The sequence below is a fragment of the Danio rerio genome, chromosome 18, assembly GCF_049306965.1.
Source record: "Danio rerio strain Tuebingen ecotype United States chromosome 18, GRCz12tu, whole genome shotgun sequence".
NCBI lineage: Eukaryota > Metazoa > Chordata > Actinopteri > Cypriniformes > Danionidae > Danio > Danio rerio.
In genome coordinates this window covers 6,861,870-6,882,768 of record NC_133193.1, presented here as the reverse complement: position 1 = coordinate 6,882,768, position 20,899 = coordinate 6,861,870, and the positions used below count along the sequence as shown (strand labels likewise).

The 20,899-nt window shown below is 39.5% G+C and overlaps 2 protein-coding genes across 14 annotated transcripts in view; one reads left to right on the top strand and one right to left on the bottom strand.

Moving 5' to 3' along the window:
- golim4a (golgi integral membrane protein 4a) overlaps positions 1-20,899 on the top strand; it is a 152,617-nt gene that overhangs the window by 42,085 nt on the left and 89,633 nt on the right. The gene's annotated exons all lie outside the window — the stretch shown is intronic.
- LOC100535405 (uncharacterized) lies at positions 356-13,267 on the bottom strand. Of its 2 annotated transcripts, XR_012394178.1 has the most exons (14): positions 12,917-13,267; positions 10,762-10,955; positions 10,537-10,677; positions 10,318-10,453; positions 5,425-9,595; positions 5,202-5,343; positions 4,847-4,990; positions 4,702-4,757; positions 4,368-4,546; positions 3,883-4,280; positions 3,666-3,762; positions 1,571-1,754; positions 1,200-1,481; positions 356-837 (listed from the first exon to the last, which is right to left on the bottom strand). XR_012394178.1 is itself a non-coding variant. In XM_073930194.1 (13 exons), the coding sequence occupies exons 1-13, from the start codon at positions 13,034-13,036 to the stop codon at positions 1,333-1,335; spliced, it is 6,111 nt and encodes a 2,036-aa protein (XP_073786295.1). In that variant the 5' UTR covers positions 13,037-13,267; the 3' UTR covers positions 356-1,332. The 2 variants fall into 2 exon arrangements, 1 of the variants encoding a protein (XP_073786295.1); XM_073930194.1 differs by having other exon boundaries at positions 356-1,481.

The window sequence follows — 20,899 nt, the reverse complement described above, 5'->3', positions numbered from 1 at the left end:
TATGCCACGAAGGCAGGTCTGAAGGCAAAAGGGTATCCAACCCGGTACTAGTAAAGTGTACCTAATAAAGTGGCCAGTGGGTGTATATAGGAATATTCCTGCTGTTCCTGTCCTGCAACCTAAGCAGCATATTTGTCCAATTATTTTTGCAACGTTTTGCTTTCTTGTAAATCACCTGATGTATTGATGGCATGATAGTTATTTGGCAAGTCAATTTTATTTATTTGTTCATGTATTTCAATCCTTAGCTATGCTTTGTTGCTTGGAATAGGTGCAGTGAAGGGTGTTATTTTCTTTTTTATAAACATAGACATAAACAATGAACAGCACAGGATGGATAAATGTTATGACAATCTTTGGAGACAGCGGGTGATCATTTTTATTAATCACATTCACATTTCACATAGCAGATTTCAGATGATATTATTCATACTAATTAAAATAAGTTTAAAATTAGCCCAAATTACATACATATTAGTTAGGATAAGAGGCTTTTTTCATTTAGATAAGACATTTACAATTGTACATATAATACACAATTTTATTTTACAGTATGTCTTTTACTTTTATAAATGTTCTTCTTTTCTCACGTGTCTGTATGTATGTATATATGTAGGTATTTACACAGAGCTCCTGAAAACTACAACAAACCCCGTGTGTGTGTTTGTTGTGCAAATGAAGCTCATTCTGTGTCCGAGAACTGATTGTGAACTGATTAGGAAATTGATCAAATTTCAGCTGCTGAACTTTAAATTCATGAGTAATGTTTAAAGTAAAGAGTAAAGGTTTGATTTCTTTGAAATAATAATAGCGTCATTTCTTGAAGCATTTTTAAAGCTCAATTCAAGAGTTCACACTTAGATATTGCTTGACAACTGTTAGCAGGTTTGGCATGCTGTCCCGGGAGAGAACCCTGAGCTCGGAGATAGTTGAGCCCAGGGCTCCCGCCAGGTCCATAGAGCATGTGAGGGGAGTCCGAGATCAGGTGGTTCTCGAGAGCTCCCCTTTTTAAAGGAGGAAAGGAGGAGAAAGGGGGTGGATGGGGGGGTTTCTTCGGAAAACGAAGATAAGGGAGTAATATCTAGCTAGGCTACTTATAGTGAGTTAGGATAGATCTGATTGGCTAACAAATGAGTGTAGATAGGTGGCCAGCTGCAGTCAATTATATCATGTGCTCCTCTCGAAATTAGTTTAAAAACTTCCAATTATTACAACAATGATTGCAAAAGCAAGAAAACATCACCAAATATTTCTTTCCACCAACAAGCTTAGAAACAGTGTTTTCGCAGTATAATCATTGCATTATGCTTTGGAAAAAAAACGCTGACACGTTTAAAAGTCGTGTGATGACAAGGGTTGTTTTCTGATCCCGGGTGTCCTGGATGTGTAGAAGATCACACCGCAAATCATAGCAGCAATGGCCACCAGACACCCAGCGACGACAGCAAGGTTTACATTAAATCCCAAGTTCACAGTCACCTCTGAAATGTGAGTAAAGGTTGCAGTTGTAAACAAACTAGTTTAGGATACAATCATGTTAGTAAATATGAATGAAGTTATGCTGTCTTACGTGATGGGCTCCTCCTCAGCCGTATGGGTCCCTGGGAGATGAAGTAACTGCTGGTCTCAATAGGGGCGTCTCTTTTGTTAATGTTGTGTGAAGGTGGGGCGGCGGTGCTGTTGATGCAGCCCTGAGAGCAGCGAGTGTTGGGATCGCCAGCCTGGCATACGATGATGGAGCAGCTGATGAACACCTACAGATGAGCAGGGGGAGAGGAAGAAGACAAAAAGCCAAGAGACAATGAGAGTTCAACAGAAAAATTGTTTCATTTCAGTTATACATTTGTGCTTGTAAATAAGGTCTTAGTAAGTCCATATCAGAATGTGTGAGTGAAATGTAAATTTCGAACCAAAATCTCATGTTCATAATGCATAATTAACCTTTTACTGGCAGTTTGACTGACAGGTTATCTGACCAATTATAATAATCACTGTCCGCCCATTTGAGTCCAACAACAAAATAGTCTGACAATCCAAGTGTATGTCTATAACATTGGCGATTAACTCGAAAAATGTTGTAAAGTACCCAAAAAGGTTGAGCAATATCAAATTGAATTCTTTCCTGAAACTGTGGAAGGCCTCATCATCAACTGAATGAATGACTCGAAATACAAAGACTCCAGAATGACGAATGATTTTTTTCTGTTGGACCAGAACAGCCCACATAACTTTCAAGAGTTCACCCTTAGCTGATGATTGGTTATAAAGCTTGTTTGGCATGCTGTCCCAGGAGAGAGCCCTGAGCTCACAAGATCCTCAAGCCCGGGGCTCCCTCCCTGTTGAAGGGCGAGATGGGAGTTTGAGCTCAGGTAGGTCTCGAGAACTTCCCTGGTTTACTTATGGCTTATGACGGATTAAAGGGATTGCTATGGAGAGATAAACTGCTGACTGATAGATAGGATCTTGACTTAAGCCTGTTTCACACCGCAAGCGTAAGCGGCGCGTGAGCAGCGTATGTGTTTTTCGGCGTCCATGTAAACAAATTAGAGCTTTCCTACCACAGGCAGAAGCAGCACGTAAGCACGAGGCGTGAGCGTCGCTGAAATGGCAGTGCCGCGATAGTTTCGGAGCTGGGTTTATTTTTGCCGCGCTGCTCGCGCTCAATTCAAGAGTTCACACTTAGCTGATGATTGGTAATATGCTAGTTTGGCATGCTGTCCCAGGAGAGAGCCCCATGCTCATGAGAGCCTCGAGCCCGGGGCTCCCTTCCGTTGCAGGGCGAGAGGGGAGTTTGAGCTCGGGTAGATCTCCAGAACTCCAGGGTTGCTAAAGTGACGCGTTGCTGACAGAATTGAATCGAATTTGGTGCTAATTTGGTTTAGTCAATTTACTTAAGTGTCATGTTTTTGGGAGTGTGGGAGGAAACCGGAGGACCCGGGGAAAACCCACGCCAGCACGGGGAGAACATGAACTCCACACGAAAATGCTGACTGTTTGGGTAGATGCCCGAACCGGAGGCATTTTGCTGAGAGGCCGCAATGCTAGCCACTGGGCCGCCATGCTGCCCTATAGAGGACAAAGAGGAGGAGAGGGGGTGGAAAGGGGGATTCTTCAAGACAAAGATAACTAAAGGTAAGATGCTTGGTTATTTAAACTGAGTTTAGAATCGTCTAATTGGTTGTTCTTACATTAGCTTGACTCGAGGCCAGCCGTGTCAATCATAAGCACGTGATCCTCTCGAAATTAGTTTATAAATAAACTTCAGTAAAAACTTGTATGTTTAGTTTGATTTACCTTTTAAATTTAGGGCAGAAGATATTATGGTGTTTGATTACATATCTACAAATTTGGTGACAAAAGCTATTGAGGTACAGATTGCAAATTAGATCATGTGGTTATTGATCAGACTGTGCTGTATTTGTGAATCAAGTTCAAATTCAAACTCTGTCACAGACTTCAATTTCTGAAGAAAAAGAATAATAAGCACATCAGCAGTTACAAAAGAACCTTGGGTACCTGGCCAATAATCAGTTCTGTAGTTTTTTAAGCTGCTGTTCATCTAAGAACTCTGAATAAGATGCAGCTTTGGTGAGCATAATGTTCATAAAATGTGCAGTATTGTCATTTGACTTATATACATAGTCTGGATTAAATGGGACTCTAACCTGGTCTTGAAACCCAGTGAATTTGAAGGCTGCCATTTCAAACTCAACGTATGGTGTGTGACTTGATAAAACCTGAACCGATTCATCCATGTTGCATCTGAAATAGGAAGAAGCACTTGATTATTATTATTTTGCCTGGTAACTGATAGACAATCATATTGTGTACCATTGATATGGTTAGATGTGTGAATGCTCGAATGTGTTTGTAGAATCTCACCCATTGGTGATGATGGGATAGGAGACTGGGTAATTAGGTGTATCATAAGGCGTAGCCATACAGGACTCAAGAAACAGCTCAGTGTTTGGGACTGGAGAGTCGGGCTCGATCTTCATGTAGATCATATCTCCCACATTATACACGAGAGGGTAGGCACTTGGATCCGTCATGTTTTGGAAACTGTTAGATGGGTAAAACTCAAAGTGATAGTTCATTGTGCCAAAACTCTTATCCGAGATTCTGATTGGAGACTTGTTAATACCAAACTCCTGTCTGATGTTGTTGTTTTTTTGGTACGCGCACATAATTTCAAGTTCTAGGTTTATTCTGGATGTAATGTCCTGGGGATTGTCAAATGTGGTGACTTTATTCTTAAAGATGAGTTCGTTGTCTGTCTCCTATAAAGAAACAGAAGATTTGATATGGTTTAGATCTGGAATTTACAGGATCTGGATGTTGTTGTTAATGTTTTGTAAATGCTTCACCTCTAACGTAGTGCCACATCCATTAAGAGGTGTGCTGGCGTACACATCAGTACTGTTGGAGTAAAGCTGACAAGACGGATCTATCAGTCTCAGTTGGTCACCCCTGAGGTTTTGGATGGAAGATCTCACTATTGTGACTGACATTGAGTTTGCTGAGCAGGTTACATGTACCACAGGTCCTGAAAATAGAATTAATGGTGAATGGCATGCAAACGCATTTCTTGATGTTCAAATTTAAATGACCATGCTTTTATGGAGAGAGGAATAAATCTGTACTGCAAGATGAGTCATCAACACTTTTTATAGAAGTATCATTAGAGTCTGTTTTACAAACCTTGATCAATGACCTCTGCAACAATGCATCTCATCTCAGACTGGTAAATATCAGACCTTAAAACAAAAAGATTTTTATCAATAGTCATAGCATGAGGTCAAAGTGGTTACACAATTGAAAAGAACATTGACTTTTTGAAGCATACATGTATTGTCCTTCTGCAATGAAGCAAAATGGAAAGTGTTGACCATAGTTTTCTTGAGTTGGTGTCCAGTTAATCACATATTCTCCAGTGGTAGTTTTGGTCTTTGTGCTGTTTAATGGTCCACTAATGATGACATCAATAATTCTGGATGACGAAAGCAACAACAAGATATAAAACCGAGAGACAAATAACATTAGACTTCTTTTTCCCTATTTTCATTCTGGAAGACATGGTTACTGTAGTATGCATAGAGGAACCAGGCAAGGGTAGTGTACTAACATGCAATTGCAAATTAAGTTGCAGTTTATTTCAGTTTCATTTTAAACAAGCCCAAGTACGCCTTTTCCCAAAATACCTTGAAAATAATGCAACAGCCTTCACTCTGAACTCAAACTGATGATTTACACGAGCCTGCAAGAGTTCTCCATCCGAAGGTGTTGGATAGAGTAACTGTGGCAGATATTCACCCTCAACACAAGATGGTGCTGGATTGTCAACTGAAATGTATGAATAGTGTTAGATTAAATACACATATCAATATAATTTTGAAGCTTAGTGTACAAACCTTCCAAACATACCTTGCAGAGAAAACTGAAGAGGAATTTTGCTCAGTGGTAAAGTAGTTGATGCTTTGGATGTTGCCAAGGTAGTTGTAGTCATTATAGGTGCTGCTGTAGGGGTTGTTTGTGTTGTTGTAAGAGTTGTTTGAGTTATTGTAGGGGTTGGTGTGGGTTCAGGTGTTGTTGTGGGTGTTGTTGTAGGAATTATTGTAGTTGTTGTTGTGGGTTTGGGTGTTGTTGTGGTTGTTGTTGTGGGCTCGGGTGTTGTTGTGGGGGTTGTTGTAGGAATTATTGTGGTTGTTGTTGTGGGTTCGGGTGTTGTTGTGGATGTTGTTGTAGGAATTATTGTGGTCGTTGTTGTGGGTTCGGGTGTTGTTGTGGGGGTTGTTGTAGGAATTATTGTGGTCGTTGTTGTGGGTTCGGGTACTGTTGTTGTTGTTGTGGGTTCGGGTGTTGTTGTAGGAATTATTTTGGTCATTGTTGTGGGTTCGGGTATTGTGGTTGTTGTGGGTTCGGATGTTGTTGTGGGGGTTGCTGTAGGAATTATTGTGGTGGTTGTTGTGGGTTCGGGTGTTGTAGGAATCATTGTGGTTGTTGTTGTAGGTTCGGGTGTTGTTGTGGGTGTTGTTGCTGGAATTGTTGTGGTTGTTGTTGTGGGTTCGGGTGTTGTTGTGGGTGTTGTTGTTGAAATTATTGTGGTTGTTGTTGTGGGTTCGGGTGTTGTTGTGGTTGTTGTTGGAATTATTGTGGTTGTTGTTGTTGTTGGTTCGGGTGTTGTTGTAGGATTTATTGTGGTTGTTGTTGTGGGTTCGGGTGTTGTTGTGGTTGTTGTGGGTTCGGGTGTTGTTGTGAGGGTTGTTGTAGGAATTATTGTGGTTGTTGTTGTAGGTTCGGGTGTTGTTGTGGGGGTTGTTGCAGGAATTATTGTGGTTGTTGTTGTGGGTTCGAGTGTTGTGGGGGTGGGTGTTGTTGTAGGTTCGGGTGTTGTTGTAGGAATTATTGTGATTGTTGTGGGTTCGGGTGTTGTGGGTGTTGTTGTAGGAATTATTGTGGTTGTTGTTGTGGGTTCAGGTGTTGTTGTGGGTGTTGTTGTTGGAATTATTGTGGTTGTTGTTGTGGGTTCGGGTGTTGTTGTAGGAATTATTGTGGTTGTTGTGGGTTCGGGTGTTGTGGGTGTTGTTGTAGGAATTATTGTGGTTGTTGTTGTGGGTGTTGTTGTTGGAATTATTGTGGTTGTTGTGGGTTCGGGTGTTGTTGTGGGGGTTGTTGTAGGAATTATTGTGGTCGTTGTTGTGGGTTCAGGTATTGTTGTTGTTGTTGTGGGTTCGGGTGTTGTTGTAGGAATTATTGTGGTCGTTGTTGTGGGTTCGGGTGTTGTTGTGGGGGTTGTTGTAGGAATTATTGTGGTGGTTGTTGTGGGTTCGGGTGTTGTAGGAATTATTGTGGTTGTTGTTGTAGGTTCGGGTGTTGTTGTGGATGTTGTTGTTGGAATTATTGTGGTTGTTGTTGTGGGTTCGGGTGTTGTTGTGGGTGTTGTTGTTGGAATTATTGTGGTTGTTGTTGTGGGTTCGGGTGTTGTGGTTGTTGTTGGAATTATTGTGGTTGTTGTTGTGGGTTCGGGTGTTGTTGTGGGTGTTGTTGTTGGAATTATTGTGGTTGTTGTTGTGGGTTCGGGTGTTGTTGTGGTTGTTGTTGGAATTATTGTGGTTGTTGTTGTTGTTGTGGGTTCAGGTGTTGTTGTAGAATTTATTGTGGTTGTTGTGGGTTCGGGTGTTGTTGTGGTTGTTGTTGTGGGTTCGGGTGTTGTTGTGGGGGTTGTTGTAGGAATTATTGTGGTTGTTGTTGTAGGTTCGGGTGTTGTTGTGGGGGTTGTTGTAGGAATTATTGTGGTTGTTGTTGTGGGTTCGAGTGTTGTGGGGGTGGGTGTTGTTGTAGGTTCGGGTGTTGTTGTAGGAATTATTGTGGTTGTTGTGGGTTCGGGTGTTGTGGGTGTTGTTGTAGGAATTATTGTGGTTGTTGTTGTGGGTTCAGGTGTTGTTGTGAGTGTTGTTGTTGGAATTATTGTGGTTGTTGTTGTGGGTTCGGGTGTTGTTGTAGGAATTATTGTGGTTGTTGTTGTAGGTTCGGGTGTTGTTGTAGGAATTATTGTGGTTGTTGTGGGTTCGGGTGTTGTGGGTGTTGTTGTAGGAATTATTGTGGTTGTTGTTGTGGGTTCTGGTGTTGTTGTGGGTGTTGTTGTAGGAATTATTGTGGTTGTTGTTGTGGGTTCGGGTGTTGTTGTAGGAATTATTGTGGTTGTTGTGGGTTCGGGTGTTGTGGGTGTTGTTGTAGGAATTATTGTGGTTGTTGTTGTGGGTTCGGGTGTTGTTGTGGGTGTTGTTGTTGGAATTATTGTGGTTGTTGTTGTGGGTTCGGGTGTTGTAGGAATTATTGTAGTTGTTGTTGTGGGTTCGGGTGTTGTGGGTGTTGTTGTAGGAATTATTGTGGTTGTTGTTGTGGGTTCAGGTGTTGTTGTGGGGGTTGTAGTAGGTTCTGGTGTTGTTGTAGGAAGTATTGTAGTTGTTGTTGTGGGTTCGGGTGTTGTGGGTGTTGTTGTAGGAATTATTGTTGTTGTTGTGGGTTCGGGTGTTGTTGTAGGAAATATTGTGGTTGTTGTGGGTTCGGGTGTTGTGGGTGTTGTTGTAGGAATTATTGTGGTTGTTGTTGTGGGTTCGGGTGTTGTTGTGGGTGTTGTTGTTGGAATTATTGTGGTTGTTGTTGTGGGTTCGGGTGTTGTTGTAGGAATTATTGTGGTTGTTGTTGTGGGTTCGGGTGTTGTGGGTGTTGTAGGAATTATTGTGATTGTTGTTGTGGGCTGGGGTGTTGTTGTGGGGGTTGTTGTAGGAATTATTGTGGTTGTTGTTGTAGGTTCGAGTGTTGTTGTGAGGGTTGTTTTAGGAATTATTGTGGTTGTCGTTGTGGGTTCAGGTGTTGTTATGGGGGTTGTTGTAGGAATTATTGTGGTTGTTGTTGTAGGTTCGGGTGTTTTTGTGGGGGTTGTTGTAGGAATTATTGTGGTTGTTGTTGTAGGTTCGGGTGTTGTTGTGGGGGTTGTTGTAGGAATTATTGTGGTTGTTGTTGTGGGTTCGGGTGTTGTTGTGGGTGTTGTTGTAGGAATTATTGTGGTTGTTGTTGTGGGTTCGGGTGTTGTGGATGTTGTTGTAGGAATTATTGTGATTGTTGTTGTGGGTTCGGGTGTTGTGGTAGAAATTATTGTGGTTGTTGTTGTGGGTTCGGGTGTTGTTGTGAGGGTTGTTGTAGGAATTATTGTGGTTGTTGTGGGTTCGGGTGTTGTTGTTGGGGTTGTTGTAGGAATTATTGTGGTTGTTGTTGTGGGTTCGGGTGTTGTTGTGGAGGTTGTAGGAATTATTGTGGTTGTTGTTGTGGGTTCAGGTGTTGTTGTGGTGGTTGATGTAGGAATTATTGTGGTTGTTGTTGTGGGTTCGGTTGTTATTGTAGAAATTATTGTGGTTTCGGGTGTTGTTGTGAATTTTGTTGTAGGAATTATTGTGGTTGTTGTTGTGGGTTCGGGTGTTGTTGTGGGTGTTGTTGTAGGAATTACTGTGGTTGTTGTTGTGGGTTCGGGTGTTGTTGTGGGTGTTGTTGTAGGAATTATTGTTTTTGTTGTTGTGGGTGCTGATGTTGTTGTGTGTGGTGGTAAAGGTGTTGTGGTTGTTGTTGTTGATGTCATAGGTGTTGTTGTAGTTATTGTAGTGGGTGCTGTTGTATTGGACCTTATTGGAAGTGCTGTTGTAGTAATTGTTTTGGCTGTTGTTGTTCTTGTTGTTGTAGGTGTTGTTTTAGATATTGTAGAGTATGGTGTAGTTGTGGGTGTTTTTGTACTTGTGGTTTTAGGGGTTGTACTGCGTCGTTTTGGCCGTGTTGTACTTGTTGTTGTGCGTGTTGTTGTGCGTGTTGTTTTACGTGTTGTTGTGCTCGTTGTTTTGCACTTTGATGTGGTTGTTGTTTTAAGTGTTGTTTTGGCAATAGCATTGCGTCTGTTTCTGATTAAACTGATTGGAAATCTTTCCACTGAAGTTTGATCGTTGTAGGACAGAGTAATCTTGCGAATGGGGAAATCCTCCATTACAAGTTCAAATGAATAAACTCCAAGGATCAGGGTTCGTCCATATGACAGAGAGCAGTTGTTCTACATAAAAAAAAACTGTATGAAAAACTGAAACACTGGGTAAAATGTGTAAAATGTCCTGATTGTTTGATGAAAAGCATACTTTTGATGTATGTTTTTTTCTAGTTTATTTTAAAATGATAGCATTGATTTTCAACATCATAACAATCCTTTTTAAAATCTCCCACTTTATCTGTTGCTATTTTTACCACTTCTGACACTGATCTATTAATTAACATTTATTTTTCCCTTGAAATAAGTTGCTAATCATCCAATGATTAATATCGACTATGCACATTGTAAATTATGTGAATTAAGTTTTGTCAGTTTTCTAAAAGAAATATAGAGCTAAGTATTTTCAGCAAAACAATTAAACTCCAGTGTAGTATAAAGCATGGCAATTAATGATTTATGTATGGAACATTGTGGTACTCTATTTTATATTTGTGACCAATATTATAGCTCTTAATTTGAACTTTGTCAATGTAATTTCTGTAATACCAACATAATTTTAAATACTATATAAGAAAATGTTTTGGTTGATGGCACTGAATGCAGAAGTTTGCTCTATTAACAATAATACAGAAATGCAACAGCAGTCAGATGGTAAGAGTAAGACATCAGTAACTACATATAATGCTTTAAACTGGCTTAAAGACTGTTTGGAATTAAATAAAGATATTTCTTTAAAATAAAACTTTGTGAAGATGCCATTTTGTACTTCATAATGTAATATTATTCACCTGATTCAATGTGAAACCATCAGGTTGGTTGCAGATTTTACACTCATTGTTTTGTCCAAATCTGCATCTGACCTGGTCGTCTTTATCTGGATCAAAGGCTAAAATGTTGTACCTCCTGGCACAGTTTTGAGGAACTCTGCAACACAAACAATGTGCCAATGTCATGTACATTTATTTTCCTACATCATGTTAAATGCACATGTGGAACGCCGTTTTTACTTAAGAAATGGTAGAGTGGTAGAGATTGGGGATTTGTTAGGCACCAAAGTGTCCGATCTCACTCCCAGGTCAATGAAAGAAAAAAGATTCCAGAATCCGGAGTATGCAACTATGTCGTTGATCCAACAGCAACCCATTGACCTGTTAAAATAAATTGGCATTTCATATTTACATTGTTTGGTTGGGATCTATATTGTAAGTGTGTGATTCTGTTATTCCACTTACACTAACTCAAATGGTCTGTTGGTGGATAAATCCTTTGTTATGACTCCCTCAGACTGACACCAGTTGTTTCCATTGGAACTCGAGTCTACTTTACCAATCACTTTACTGACCTCATTTCCACAGTCTCCAGACATGCAGGACCAGTCATTATATTGGGAACAGTCATTGTAGGCAGTCTTGTAACGAAGTTCCACCTGAAATAATCAATAGTTTAATAAATGACTGAAGTGAGGTCTTTAAGGTATGTGGTTGATGTTGAAATCTGCAGGTAGTGATCTGCAAACATCTTTACTATATATTTGAAATACTGCACTTAAAACCCGTTTTAAATGGTGTTGCATAAAACTATTCAGGTGTGCCTACAATTAAGGAAGTATAATTTAGCTTTAAAAGTTGTATAGTTCTACTTTTAGTTATTTATAGTGACCCTTAATCTAACTTTTAAAAATAAATTAGCACAACTACTAAAGAAAACGAAAAACTGCATATATATAGAATGCATACACTTTTACGTTTATTCTATTATTGGCATTATGTGTTATTGTGTTGTCTTTGCATTTACATTTAAAATGCAAATATATGCAAAGAATTTGACACAATAATTTTATTTATAATAAATAAATTATTTAAGTAAAAAATTAATTAATTAATTAATAAAATAAAAATGAATAAAAATAGCCAAAACAAGAAACTTTTGGTAAGACTTTTTTTTTTGATGGTCCCTATTACACATTTAAGTTGCATTGCAACTACAGCTGATGTCAGAAGATACAGATAGTTCTGTAGACTATTAAAATAAAAACGCTTCAGCCGGTTAATAATTATATTTTAATTAAAATTATAAACTGATTTTTTTCTAGCCGAAATTAAAAAAATAAAACTTTCTCCAGAAGAAAAAATATTATCAACATTATTTCAACTGTACATGCCAGTTACAGTACTTCTCGTTTAAGTATTAGTAGACTGCCTGTTTAATGTCTGCTGATACTGCATCTTCAACAGACATTTAACTGACTATAAGATCCTTTGCAAGGACATATCAACTCACACTTACCTTAACCCTAACCTAACAGTCTACTATAATCTATTGAGAATTAGTTGGCAAGTAGGTGCAATGTAACAAATTCAACAACATGCGTTAAAGTGACCATCACAATAAAGTGATACCAACATTTATACATATATTCACATTCATTTTCTTTTCAGCTTAGTCCCTTTTTTAATGCATTCTGCCACAGCGGAATGAACTGCCAACTTATCCAGCATGTTTTACGCTCTGGTTGCCCATTCACACTCATTAACACTCATACACTACGGACAATTTTAGCCTACCCAATTCAACTTCGTGTGAATTCAGTCTTTGGACTGTGGGGGAAACCAAAGCACCTGGAGGAAACCCACGCTAACGCAGGGAGAACATGCAAACTCTGCACAGCTAATAATTTTGTCCCTAAAATGGTTTTTAAAAAATTTAAAACAGCTTTTTTTCTAGGCAAAATAAAACAAATAAGACTTTCTCCAGAAGATAAAATATTATCAGACCTACTGTTAAACATTTCCTTGCTCTGTTAAACATAACTTGGAAAATATAAAGCAATAATTAAAGCGGGGCTAATAATTCTAACTTCAACTGTTTATACAGTATATACAAATTCTATAGTTTCATATATTCATAGATTACATATAAAATGATGTACTTTTTATTTCAAAATTCTTCTTTTTGATCAAAGCAATAAACAAATCACCTGATGTATTCATCCTTATTCGTTATCACTGTGCCAGACTAATAAAATTCAGATGTGTGTCAAAAAAATTATTAGCCCTACGGCCAGTTTTTTCCCCCCAAAATTTCCCAAATGATGTTTAACAGAGCAAGGAACTTTTTATAGTATTTTCTATAATATTCTTTCTTCTGGAGAAAGTCTTATTTGTTTTATTTCAGCCAGAATAAAAGCAGTTTTTAATTTTTTTAAAAACATTTTAAGGTCAAAATTATTAGCCCCTTTAAGCAAAGTAGTTTTTTCGATTGCCTACAGACCAAACCCTCATTATAAAAATGACTTGCCTAATTACCCTTACTTGCCTAGTTAAGCCTCTTGTAAAAATCTAATAAAATATTATTATTACAATAATATTAAAGCATAACAGTTCTCACCTCATATGAACCATTAGAGCTCAGTCTTGAGTTGAAGGTCATTGATCCTCCATAATATTGTGAGGCTGTTACGGTGTAGGGCAGCAGAAGCCCGGCCAGGAGGAGACATGTGAAAGACATGCTGACGGCTACTGAATGCTCACCATCTGAGAGCACCTTTTAACATCTCATGGAGGAAATGACAGCGATGTCATGATTCCTAGAAAGGGAATCGTTTCAGTTCTGATAGAATGAAAATAGTTTTGCTTAAAGTAAAGAATGGTTGGAATTTAAATTGACCTGTCACACGTTTGCGGTTAACCATCATATTCTGAATGCAAGTAAATGATATTAAATGTTTAATTTATTAGAAATACAGTATAAGTATACAGACATTAAATGGGCTTGATAAATCCTGAATAACGCTAGAAAAGTTTGCACAAAACAGTTCAGTTTTGCTTAATTACGATATTATATAGACTCGAATCATTGGTTCTTCTTTCATTTGTGTTGTCAGAACTCATTTGTCATGTCAAAGTTAAAACAAGTCTTACTGGTAACACATGAACCAGCTGAGCTGGATGAGAAAATTAATTAACTGGAAGCTCCCTTTTGATTCACATGCTTATGGAATTTGGGCATGTTTATGTCAATCACAAAGGATATTCATCATTAGTTTATTGGTCTTTTCAGGACAAATTTGATATTGATATCAAGTCTTATTATCTGAAAAATATATGCCGGTGTGGCCATAATAACCTTTATTTATCCAGGTAAGATAAGTGAGAACCAGTTCTCATTTACAATGACGACCTGGCCAAAGCAGATGCAGTTCAAAGCAGTAGGGACACAATACAGTAACAATTTCACAAATGCAGATAATAACATATATACAACCAACAAAAAACTAAAAACAAGCACAGTGATCTTGAACTATTGACTCAATTAACTTTTAAAAGATGATAGTGGAATGAAAGTGCTGAGCTTTAAGGTCTGCTGCAGATGATTCCAAGCATCAGCAGCAGAAAACTGAAAAGAGTAGCGACCAAATAAAGTGAGAACATTCGGTATGCAAAGGTTAATGAAATTACTAGAGCGCAGATTTTGAAGTGTTTCCTGAATGTTAAGAAGTGACTGTAAATATAGTGGAGTTTTTGCGATGAGAGTTTTGTAAATGAACAGAAACCAATGAATTTGTTGACGTGATTGAAGAGAAGGCCAATTCAGTGAAGAATACAGTTGACAGTGATGAGTATTAAATGGCGCACCGGTAACAAAAGGAACTGCTGCATGATAAATAACATGCAAGTTTGTGAAGAAGAGTTTTTGAAGCTGATCTGTAAATGAATTCCCCATAATCCAGAATTGGTAAAACTGTTCATTTGACCAAATGCTGCTGTGAAGAGTGAGTAAAAAAGTTTTGTTTCTGTAAAGAAAACCAATGCAGGCTTTAACCTTTTTGAGCAGTTAATTTATGGGAGTTTCAAACCTCAGTTTCCCATCTAACCAGATGCCGGCAGCTAGCTCTCTGCAACTCTCACATGGTCGCCCACTGAAGCTAAGCAGGGCTGAGGTAGGTCAGTACCTGGATGGGAGATCACATGGGAAAACTAGGTTGCTGCCAGAAGTGGTGTTTGTGAAGCCAGCAGGGGGCGCTCAACCTGCGGTCTGTGTGGATCCTAATACCCCAGTATAGTGACGGGGATGCTATACTGCTCAGTGAGCGCCGTCTTTCGGATGAGACGTTAAACTGAGGTGCCGACTCTCTGTGGTCGTTAAAAATCCCAGGATGTCCTTCGATAAAGAGTAGGGGTTTAACCCCGCCAAATCTGCCCACTGGTCTCTATCCATCATGGCCTCCTAACCCTCCCCATATCATAATTGGCTTCATCACTCCACAAATCAGCTGGTGTGTGGTGTGCGCTCTGGTGCAAAATGTCTGCCGTCACGTCATTCAGGTGGATGCTGCACGCTGATGGTGGATGAGGAGATTCCCCCTATGTGTAAAGTGCTTTGAGTGCCCAGAAAAGTGATATATAAATGTGCAACATTATTATTATTATTATATTTATAGCAGTCAACATAATCAATCTCAGTACCGTCCAATGAGGAAATTTTAGGAAGAATCTCAACCTGTGGTAATTTTCTATTAAAAACCAAACATTTTGTTTTATTAGTTTTTAAAACTAAATGAAGATTGGTCATAACCATTGCTAGTTGTTTAGTTGTTTGTTCTTGTTTTAGCAAAAACCTAATTTGAACAATTCTTTTCATTCATTCATTTTCTTTTCGGCTTAGTCTCTTTACAGAAAGAAATTTTAAATTATCAAGTATATGTCTTTTGATTTAAGAAAGTTTACATTTTTACACTGGAGAACAGGACAAAATATTGAGTAAATCATGTATTTTACAAAAAAATATGTACATATACTCACCGGCCACTTTATTAGGCACACCTGTCCAACTGCTTCGAACAAATTTCTAATCAGCCACTCAATGCATTTAGGCATGTAGACATGGTCAAGACGACCTGCTGCTGTTTGAACCGAGCATCAGGATGGGGAAGAAAGGTGATTTAAGTGACTTTGAATGTGGCGTGGTTGTTGGTAAAGACATGCGGTATAGGAAAATTGGATGAACTAAATTGACCATAGTGTATGAGTGCATGTGTGAATGTGAATGTGTATGGGTGTTTCACAGTGCTGTGTTGCAGCTGGAAGGGCATCCACTGCGTAAAATATATGCTGGAATAGTTTGCGGTTCTATTTTGCTGTGGCGACCCCTGATAAATAAGTGACTAAACCGAAGGAAAATGAATGAATGAGTTTAGTCATACAGTAGTAATATAGTCATAATAGTCATACAGTCATAACTTCAAATAAGACTATAGTAGTATACTTATAAGAAGTAAGCAGTTTACATGAAGATGATGTGTGTGTGTAGTTTGTTTATTTCACGTGACAGGATTCATGGCTTCCTGACAGATCGCTTTTCATATTAGTATTGCAGATGACTCAGTTGTGTTTTTTTCCCACATTTGACTAAAAATGTCGTTTGTCATGTATTTACAGGGTTAGCAGTGAAGTAGCAAGAATAAAAAGACAGATGAACGCCAGCAGGGTTTTATTATTTCCTCATGCCAAATCAAATGAGCTCATCTTTCTATGAGCTGCTGAATTGTGATGCTGTTTTGTCTTAGATGCTCGTGATCAAGAATGTAAAAAACTTTAAATTAACAATCATATTAGGCATCTTTTGATGTTTTTGTCCATCTACTGCTCATCAAAAATGTCTTTTTGCTGTAAATGGCGCATTATAGGTATGTAGTTGGGATTTAGGGAGTGTGTGTGTGTATAATGACAGATAAGAAAGATTGCAGATCCGAGTTAACATCAGCTTTTTCTGGCAAATTCATTCATTTATTTTCTTTTTGGCTCAGTCCCTTAATTAATCTGGGGTCACCACAGTGAAATGAACCGCTAACTGATCCAGCATATGTTAAAGGCAGCGGATGCTCTTCCAGCTGCAACCCATCACTGGAAAACACCCATACATTCTTATTCACACTCTAAGACTACGGACAATTTAGCCTACCCAATTCACCTGTACCACATGTCTTTGGACTGTGGGGGAAATCAGGGCACCCGGAGGAAATCTACACAAACACAGGGAGAACATGTAAACTCCACACAAATATGCCAACTAACCCAGCCGGTGCTCGAACCAGCGACCTTTTTGCTGTGAGGCGATCGTGCTACCCACTTCACATGGCAAAAAACATAATCTATAATAAGCTAAGTGTGTTCAAACAAAAAAAAAAAAAGAAGATAAACCCAGTCTGATCTAAAGGCATTAATATTCTCTGAAGAATATTCTTGTTGTTCCTGTCCTGCAACTTCAGCAGCATGTCAATTTATTTTTGCCACCTGGAAGGTTTTGCTTTCTTGTAAATCACCTGGTGGATTGATGGCGTGAACGTGAGATGGTTTCACTAGAAAAATATTTTTTTCATTGTTTAAGTTTTTAAACGCATAGCTATTTAGCATGTTGCTTGAAATAGGTGCAGTGATGGGTTTTATTGTTTATTTTTGCTTCTACAACCCCAAATCAGAAAAAGAATGGGAAACGCAAATAAAAAGAAAGTAGTGATTTCCAAATTTACTTTCACACTTGTATTTCATTGCAGATGATATGAACACAAACTATTTCACCTTTTGTCTGGCAGTTAGCTCTCTGCAACTCTCACATAGTCGCCCACTGAAGCTAAGCAGGGCTGCGCCTGGTCAGTACCTTAATGGGAGATCACATGGGAAAACTAGGTTGCTCAACCCAAGCTCATTCTGGAAAGGTAGCCCCGCGGACGTTTCTGGAGGCTGCAATTTAGGTGGCCGGAGGTACGAAAGGCCGCGTTTGTTTTTTTTCGAGCGAACGCCGCGGGGCGGTGTGGCGCCGCTGCGCCCCTCCTCTTCGCGCTCGCCGGCCGACGGCTCGCCTCCGAGTGGAGGGCTTTCCCGACGCAATCAGTTTGTCCGCCTAGCTCACAGCGTTGCGTCGGCGGAGCGGAGGCCCCGGACGAGGAGGAGGAGCCGGCCGCGGTGGACGACGACCGGGATTGAGTCCGGGGAACGGCGGGTTCCGGAAATCAGGTAAGACGAAAAACGGAATCCGAAAAATAAGGGCGAGAACGCGGCGGGATTCGAAAACGCGGTCGAAATCGAAGACGGGGGCTTTTGCTTTTTTTTTTTTTAAAAAAAAACGCGAAAAAACGCGCACAGCGGCCTCTCGCAGATCCGCGAAAACAAAAAAAAACGCTCGAATACGTACCTCCCGGGATGCGTTTCCACAATGAGCCCGGGTTGAGGTTGCTGCAGGAAGTGATGTTAGGCCCTGTTTACACTAATGCGTTTTAGTTTGAAAACGCATAAGTTTTGCCACGGTTACGCCATCCGTCCACACTACACCGGAGTTTTCGAGCGCCGAAAACGAAGCATTTTGGAAACATTGAATAGGCCATTTTCATTCTGAAACGCTGCTGCTCCGTCTCAGTGTGGATGGGAAAAACGGAGACATCTGAAAATGGAGGCAGGGCTGCTGAGATTCACTACCTGATTGGGGCTTTTGTGTCATTGCGTATGCTTCCCTTATTTGTCAAGCCCTTATCACATGACTATAACACATGGCTTTAACGCTACCGGAAGACAGCATACCAGCCTTCACTGTAAACAACAACATGGACACAGAAATGGGAGCGTTGTTTGCACTATTGTCTGTTTTAGACGCCATTGTGCAATTATTTATTTGTTACGTTTAGTAACAACTCGACCTCGTCGTCTGTCCACAAAAATACCTCTATTGCTTTCTTTGCCATCGCGTTCATTGTTCAACCGGCATTTGTTGACTAACAATAACCAAATGCCGAGCGAGACACACGCTTTCTGTTTATACTAGAACGTGCATGCCCAGAGTGCGTGAATGGTGACGTGATATTATATGGGGCACTCAACCTGCAGTCTGTGTGGGTCCTAATGCCCCAGTATAATAATAGGGGGCTCTATACTGCTCAGTGAGCACCATCTTTCTGATGAGACGTTAAACCGTGGTCCCGATTCTCTGTGGTTGTTAAAAATCCCAGGATGTCCTTCGAAAAGAGTAGGGGTTTAAACCCGGCATCCTGGCCAATTCTGCCCAATGGCCTCTGTCCATCATGGCCTTCTAGCCCTCCCCATATCATAATCGGCTTCATCACTCTGTCTCCTCTCCACCAATCAGCTGGTGTGTGGTGTGCAGTCTGGTGCAAAATGGTTGCCGTTGCGTCATCCAGGTGGATGCTGCACACTGGTGGTGGATGAGGAGATTCCCCCCTATGTGTAAAGTGCTTTGAGTGCCCAGAAAAGCGCTATATAAATATAAGGAATTGAGCTTCATCTCATTTGTAAATATTATAGGTGTGAATCTACATTGGTCTCACGGTTCAGTTTGGTTACAATTATCATGCCATAGATTCGGTTCAATTCGATAACTCGGTGCATTGACGATAATTTCCATACACAGTATTGTATTTTGTGGGGTGGCTATAACAAGCTGTCTGTATAAACACACACACACACACACGGTACTCGGCACCACACTGTCTCTCATTCACACACATACATAAACATAGACAGCACCAAACATGCACGCACGCATGCACACACACACACGCCACGCACACTTGCTTGCTTGCTCGCTTGAAAGCAATATTGTGAGACCGCCCACTCCTGTTAAAATTACACCAGAGTTACCGACCGCTCCCGTGCTTTATTAGGAAATTTATTTCCGCGCCGCATGAAATCTGGTCGTGTTTCGCGACAATGCACAGGTACAGCTGCGGGAATGCATACAGCCGAGAGGAAAAGAGGGCCACCCATGCATATTTCAAAAAGACAAAGCAAAACCACATTCTTTACTCATTAGTCCTGGCGAAGCAGGAAGATGATACAGGAAATTGACTGGCTTGTCTGCAGTCCCGACCTGTCTCCAATAGAGAATGTGTGGTACATTTTGAAGTGCAACATGCGACAACGAAGACCTCATTCTGTTGCTCACCTTATGATTTGTTTGCAGGAAAAATGTGACAGAATTACACCTGAAACACTTCATCACTTGGTGACTCAGTCCCTAAACGTCTTTTAAGTGTTGTGTGAAAAGGAATGGCAACATTACAAAGTGGTGAAAACTTCACTGATAGAACTTTTTAAAAATGTTAGGGTGGGCCCCAAATAGTATCTCTGGAGCCTTCAAAACAGCGTGTACCCTTTGAATCGTCCTAACTGAGGACATCCAAGATTTCAGATGGTAACTGTTGATCAAATGACGGAAGTTTAAAATTACTCAGGTAGAAATGAAAAGTAGGTCACCATTTACACACCCTGAGGTCTTCCTACATTGAAATAGTTGAAATAATTTTATGTCTTGCTAATGCAAAATATACAGTATTACCTGGAACTATACACTCTGAGAAATACAGGTTTTGTTTGTGCTTACTCCAGATACGACACACATTTTTATTTTAAGCAAGTACAACTTTTTGTACAATTTTACACGTCTATAATACACAATTACACAGTATGTCTTTTACTTCTTAAATGTTCTTCTTTTCTCTCATGTCTATGTAGGTATTTACACAGAGCTCCTAAAAGCTACAAAAAACCCCTCATCTGTTTGTCGCACATTAGCAAATAAAGCTTATTCTGATTCTGAGAACTGATTGTGAACTGATTTGGTAATTGTTTAAATTTTAGCTGCTAAATTTTAAATGCATGAGTAATGTTTAAAGTCAAGGTTTGTCTGTCTTTTTTAAAGAAGTGTCACTGTAAACTCAACTCATTTTGTATACACAAAACAACTCAGAAGCCAATTGTTCAATTAATTTTGGACCCTTAACAAGTGGGAGGCACAAATGCAAACTGTTGTAATTCCTGCACTGTTCACCTGATTTGGATGCAAATAACCTCAAATTAAAGCTGACAGTCTGCAGTTAAAGCACATCTTCATTTAATTTCAAATCCATTATGTTGGTGTATAGAGCCAAAAATGTTAGAATGTTTAAATTATGTTTTGAATATTAACCCAAAGGTTGCATTTGTCAGTTTTTGAACCCACAATGTGTTAAATCAACTCATTTTTATTTTTATGGAACAATGTGATATTGAGAAGTCCTGAAATTACTTTAGAGAAACACGGAAGTGATGCATTTGACTTGGTTTCATGTATTAAACTCATCTTTAATGACTTTCCATTTCTTTCCACATGCCATCAAATGTAGAAATGCCACATAACTCGATTTAAAATACTGGCCACTTTTAAACTGCAAATAAAGATATAAAGTAAAAGCTGAAAAGTGTAGAGATAAACACATTCCAATAAGGAGAAAATTTACATTCCACAAAGCAGATTTCAGATGAAAATTACTCAAATAGAAATAAAAAGTAGGTCACCATTTATTCACCCTGAGGTCTTCCTACA